The 6,000-nt window shown below is 32.2% G+C and overlaps 1 protein-coding gene across 5 annotated transcripts; it reads right to left on the bottom strand.

Moving 5' to 3' along the window:
• Positions 1-1,183: 1,183 nt before the first annotated feature.
• On the bottom strand, positions 1,184-5,177 carry LOC115994302 (uncharacterized protein At2g29880-like). 5 transcript variants are annotated; one of them, XR_004093185.1, is made up of 4 exons: positions 3,354-4,200; positions 3,035-3,260; positions 1,982-2,345; positions 1,184-1,874 (listed from the first exon to the last, which is right to left on the bottom strand). XR_004093185.1 is itself a non-coding variant. In XM_031118394.1 (4 exons), the coding sequence occupies exons 3-4, from the start codon at positions 2,330-2,332 to the stop codon at positions 1,332-1,334; spliced, it is 894 nt and encodes a 297-aa protein (XP_030974254.1). In that variant the 5' UTR covers positions 2,333-2,345; positions 4,648-4,684; positions 4,772-5,177; the 3' UTR covers positions 1,184-1,331. The 5 variants fall into 5 exon arrangements, 4 of the variants coding, with proteins under 4 accessions (XP_030974254.1, XP_030974255.1, XP_030974252.1 ...); XM_031118394.1 differs by lacking the exons at positions 3,035-3,260; positions 3,354-4,200 and adding exons at positions 4,648-4,684; positions 4,772-5,177; XM_031118395.1 differs by having other exon boundaries at positions 3,035-4,200.
• Positions 5,178-6,000: the final 823 nt, after the last annotated feature.

A 6,000-nucleotide genomic window follows, 5' to 3' on the forward strand; every position in this document is an offset into this window, starting at 1 on the left:
GAGAAAGTAGCAAGTTTGGTTAATTTAAATTCAAGTGGGACTCACCAAGTGCTTTGAGCTAAGCTAAAATTGCTATTTCTGGATTAAAAGTATCTGCAGCGTGACTCACGAAAAGTGGTCTATCACAAAAGACATCACTCCATGGGTAGTTAGAAAATAAAGCAAGAAAAAGAATATATTATAGGAGAAGGTATCTGATAAAACACAGATTACGTGTTTTTATTTTTGAGGTTAATGATTACGTGTTTTGGTCCATGAATTATAATTAGAGTATAATACATACTAGCAATTAAGCTAATCCTAATTGGGTTTATAATATGCATAGGCCTCTTGGACCATATCTATAGCAATCCCGCTCAAATTCAAGAAAATTATACCCAATTATAACCCGAGATAACTAAGAAATTTAGGAACTAATAAGAAATCTAAAAACCATTTATTTGTAGAAATTGTATGGATAACAAACGATTATAAACTTGAAACAGTACGAATAAGGAATAACTCTTTTTTCATTATACCAGTATGAATAATTCTAATAACATATTAGAATATAGAATTTTAGATAGAATGATATAATTATTATTTCTAACTTAAGGGGTGTTTCGCCAACTACAAATTGGTTTTATAGTTTTAAGTAACTCTTTTTTCTTCTTTTTTTTTTTTTTTTTTTTTTTTTTTTTTTTTTTTTTTTTTTTTTTTTAAAAGACCCCTTAAAAAACAAGTTGTTTAACTTAGGGCACGTTTGGTAGACTGTAATGATAATTACATAGGAATAGGAATAGCTATTACAAGGAATGGAAGATGTTGTAATGTAATAATTATTCCTATTCAGTTGTTTGGTAACCCTATAGTAATAGAACCCTGAATATGTATTCCACATGTTTGGTACAACATCCTAAAACAATGTAATGAAAGCTTTTTAAATCAAATTGCCTAAAATGCCCTTATTATAATAAATGCATTTTTTATAAGGATTACTTTAATAATCCCAATCTAAAATGGAGACCTCTAATGAATTTTTTATTTTTTTATTTTTGGTTTAATAAACCCAATCCCCTTTTTTTTTTTGGGGGGATTACTTTCACTTCATTCCATTAAAATTAAGTTGTCTATTTTTTCTTTATTCTCAATGTTGTCTCACACCTATAAAATTTGCCCAACAAACAGTCTCAAAATGCCCAAATTATATAAAATTTCAATAACATAACATCCCATTTATTTAAAAAAAAAAAAAACATCACAATCATCCAAAATTCTTAGGAGCCCCGTGTTCAAGTGGGATAAAAAAGAAGCATAAATGCAAATTGAATTTTCCAACCTTTGTAAGCCACTCAAAAGTCACCATTAATAAGGCCTTTCACCCATTCTTCCTTCTCAGCATCCAGCATGCTCAAGAAAACATCTATTAGTTCATGTTGACAAGCAATCAATTTAGTTGCCTTGTGACGCTCCTTCGTTGTAAGGCCAGGTAGTTTTAGTAATTCATCATTGATTTTGGACCTACTTTCAGCTGCTACTACTCCAATGACTGCCTTGCTAAGGTTATCTGATGCATCCTTTAACTGGGCAGCAAGAATAATTGTAACTTCTTTCATCGCTTCTACCATATTATCTTCACCACTTTGAATTTTTCTTTTCTTTTTTCGAGCATTCTGTTCTTCCCCGTTACTGCCAGGGGTGGGAATTTGTGTGCAGTCCACGTCTTCAGGAATATCATCTAATTTGTCATCATTTTTCTCTGCTTCTAGTTCTTCAACAACATCTGCAGGTGCTTGAGCATCTTTACCAGTAGCATGGTCTTTTGCATACACAATGCAAAGGTCTTCATAGTGTGGAAATGACTTGTTTCTACAAGCGATTGCCCCCTTATGACTCTACAAAACAATTGACAAAAATATGAAAATGGCAAGATAAAATTAAATAAATTATGTTAAACCAAAAGAGATAAAATACATGGATCTATAAGATAGTGAACTTTTACCTGCACATATGCATCCCATACATCATTTTCAGCAGTAACACACTTCTTCACAGTGTCCCATCCAAACCCACTTGTGTTAGGCCCAGTCAACATTTCATGAATAACTTGAAATTCTCTTTTCAAAGTCCTCAATCTTGACTCAATATGTGGTTTTGCTCTTAAGCCAGCATTAGGTAATTTGGTAGAAATCTTTCCTTCCAAGATTTTCAAATATCCGGGTTTAAACTTATTTTCAGGGCTACCTTCTCTTTCATGGTGATATTCTACCAAAGCCTCCACTAACTTTATATCTTCAGCAGGAGTCCACTTTCGTTTAGAAGGATCTTGAGAATCAAGTACAGTCGTTTCCATTTCTCTCCAAATACTAACAATAAAATGGCAAGATAATAAATTAATATGCAAAAGTTTAGACATACATAATAAACAATTTAACACCAATGCAATAAAAAAATTTATTAACTCAAGTAAAAAATACATGAAAAAGTCACAAATCAAAGTATTATATTATTAAACTATATTTCTCTCCTATTTCTCCACGTATTAAACATTTCATTTGCCAAAGTGGTTCTCCATGCACTCCATTCATTTGAAGTCTCAATATGTGTTATTGGGTCACCATTAATTCCTTCTGCCAACTGCTCATCATTGTCCAATTCCTCTTCTACTGGGTCTACAGGCATCACTCTCCTTATAAAGTTATGAAGAAGGCAACACGCCATAATAATGCGATTTTGTGTCTTGATTGGGAAGAATGAAGGACTCCTAAGAATAGCCCATCGTATTTTAAGCAGTCCAAAACATCTCTCTATAACATTCCTAGCTGAAGAATGTTTCATATTAAAGAACTCTTCTGCGGTTCTTGGTTGTTGTCCATCTCTCCAATCATTCAAGTGATATCGTTGTTCTCTATATGGGGCAAGAAATCCCTTACCATTTGTATAGCCAGCATCAACAAGATAGTAATACCCTATATATTGTAATGTCTTTAGTATAATGGGTGTATAAAAATTTAAAAAATAATAATATAATTAGTAGGCAACCTATTTCTCTTACCATGGGGAACTCTCAATCCATTCCTCCTACTTATTGCATTTCGAAGCACTCTACCATCAGCAGCAGAGCCTTCCCAACCAGGCAAAACATAAATAAATTGCATGTCTTGTGAGCAAACTCCTAGTACATTAGTGGCAATCTCTCCCTTACGATTTCGGTACCTAGGTTTGTCTTCTAAAGGCACTCTCACGCTAATATATGTTCCATCTAATGCACCTAAACAATTCTGTAGTTACGACAACAACAAAAAAATGCAATCAGCACTTTATTCGATATTTCTACTTCATAACTTGAAAAGAAAATTCACGTTGTTGGATACCTTAAACCATTTCCATCTCTCATCTGAAGAATTTTCTGGAACTGGCTCTGGTTTCTTAAATAGCTCTCCTTGTAAACGTATGATAGCATGTAACACATCATTGAAATATCTACTCACTGTCTCTCCTGAGCGCCTAAAATGGTGTTTTATGACTCGATTTTTTGCATGATGAGCTAGTGTATGTAGGAACATAGCAACTTGTTCATCTACTAACATGTGTTTTGTATCTTTTAAGCCACCTATTGTTTCAAGCATATTACATAACCTAGTAAATGCATTTCTATTCATCCTAAGTTGGTTAATGCAAGTTTCATCACTCTCATAGCATAAACGGTGAATTTCCCCTCTCCTTGAATGAAAATCATGACCATATGTTGCTTTCAATGATCTTTTTCGAACACAGTCCTCTACTATAAAGCATAATAACTGAAAAAACATACTAACAATTTGCAACATATCCAACCAAAACATCACAACCAAAACCAACTTCCTTTTCTTTATCCTATTCCTTGTGGCTAAACTCAAACGGGCCATAACTGCAAACAATAGCATTGAACAAATTCACAATACTATTAATAAAATTTGTACACAATTTAAATAATTGAACAAGATGATAATTAAAATAATATATTAAATATGAATAACCACAATACCAAGTGCATGGGTAACCCACCACCAAATTCCTTGAGACTAATGTTCACACTTCAATAGATAACTTTCACACTTGATAGATAACTTTGACACAGACCCACACTTCAATAGATAACTTTCAATTCCCTGCCTCCTAATGTTAATTAATTGATTTTGAAATTCTGAATTTTGATTATTTAAAATCATCCCCACATATTACATATAGTATATATTAGACACGTTAATATATATATATATATATATATATATATTAGGAGTATATATGATGCCAAACTACACAGCTGAAATAAAAATCATGCCAAACTACACAGCTAAAATAAAAATCTTTTGATAAAATATATATATATATATATATATATTTATATATTATATTGATTTGCTTTAGATTGGCTGGCTGACCGTGATATATATATATATATATATATATATTATATTGATTCTCTTTACATTTTCTGGCTGACGTGATATATATATATATATATATATATATTATATTGATTCACTTTAGACTTGCTGGCTGATCACGGTCAGTGTTTCTAATGAAGCAGAACCTCACAGCTATACAAATATCAATTATGGCAAATTTGATATAATGTCAAAAAAAAAAATTTTTGATATGGATAGCAGAAACAGAGAGCAGTACCTGTAGAAATTGCAGATCTATGGGCAGAAAAAAAATCCTGATAAGAGAGAGCAGCAACTGAGGGTGAGTAAAAGGAAATACCCATACAAATAGATGAGAAAAGAAGAGAGAGAGGGTGCAATACCTGTGGAAATTGCAGACCTAAGGGAAGAAGGAAAAAAAAATTTCCTTGAGAAGAGAGAGCAGCAACTGAGGGTGAAAGAAAGACAATACCCATATAAATAGATCTCTAGTAGCGGGAAAATAAAATTTTAGAGAGGAGGGAGATGGAAAATTTAGGAAGGAGATGAAATTTTGGAGAAGATGCAGGGATTTTGGAAATTTTGTTAACAGAGCAAGGAGAAGTTTTGGAGAAAATACAGGTAGTGAGGGATTTTGGGATTTTTGTTCAGAGCAAGAAGAAAGAAATTTTTGGAGAAGGCGGGTAGAGGGGGATTTTGGGAATTTTGGGAATTATATTTAAGCAGAGCGTATTACGTTTAGGAAGGGAATAGGGATTCAGCACTTTTAATAAGGAATGTCTATTCCTTGTTTTAAGGAATGGAGATTCAAATGGAATGATTATTACAGGTAATAAAAACATAACCAAACAACTGTAAAACCAAATCATAGGAATAGTTATTACATTACAATTTCTATTACACTCTACCAAACGTACCCTGAGTTTATGGACTACTTCTTTCCTTGATCCACTGCAACCACAAGTACTCCCATTTGTGACTTTGAGACCCCACTCAAAGGTTTCAGATTTACTTTAAGTTTTTAATGTTGCAATTGAATCAATCATCAAGTTCTTGACATGAATCTTGATCTTGATAACTCTAAGTGTGTATGAAGGTAAATACCTCTAGATCTCACAAGAGATTTAACACACAACACATCAAAAAGACTTCTAAAACGTAGATAGAGTTTTTCTTTTTATTCTTGGAGTAAAACATAAAACCCTACATGTCAAGCGGGCTTGGGCTGAATTAGAAATTTTGTAGAAAAATAAATTTGCACGAGATTCGATCGATCAAGTCTAATTTTTGATCGATCGAGTCTTGTAGATTTAGACCAATAAATCTTGCAATCACTTGATTCCAATTTTATAAATAAACACACTTTGAGCAAGGCTAAACATAGACTCAATCTTTTGATCATGGTTAGCTAACACATTACAAATTAAAGTTCTAATACATTTATTTCCTAAAGTCTTAGAACCTAACAGTTTTAAATTTGAAAAATAAAAATTAAATATCAATTTAGGTAAGAAAAAATAGCTTGCAATCAAAGAAAATGATAGGTGCAAAATCCTTTAGATAAGTTGTGGTTCATAAGTTATAATTGAAATAATATCACTTTCATATATAT

The sequence above is a fragment of the Quercus lobata genome, chromosome 6 (genome assembly GCF_001633185.2).
Source record: "Quercus lobata isolate SW786 chromosome 6, ValleyOak3.0 Primary Assembly, whole genome shotgun sequence".
Classification (NCBI taxonomy): Eukaryota; Viridiplantae; Streptophyta; class Magnoliopsida; order Fagales; family Fagaceae; genus Quercus; species Quercus lobata.

What these genes read in the sequence shown, in the direction of transcription:
- LOC115994302 (XM_031118391.1), bottom strand. Translation starts at nt 3,905, where the DNA reads ATGCTATTGTTTGCAGTTATGGCCCGTTTGAGTTTAGCCACAAGGAAT. An exon ending in AGAGATGGAAATGGTTTAAG is followed by an intron (nt 3,261 to 3,353) that starts GTATCCAACAAC and finishes TCGTAACTACAG; the next exon opens with AATTGTTTAGGTGCATTAGA. An exon ending in TGGATTGAGAGTTCCCCATG is followed by an intron (nt 2,949 to 3,034) that starts GTAAGAGAAATA and finishes TACAATATATAG; the next exon opens with GGTATTACTATCTTGTTGAT.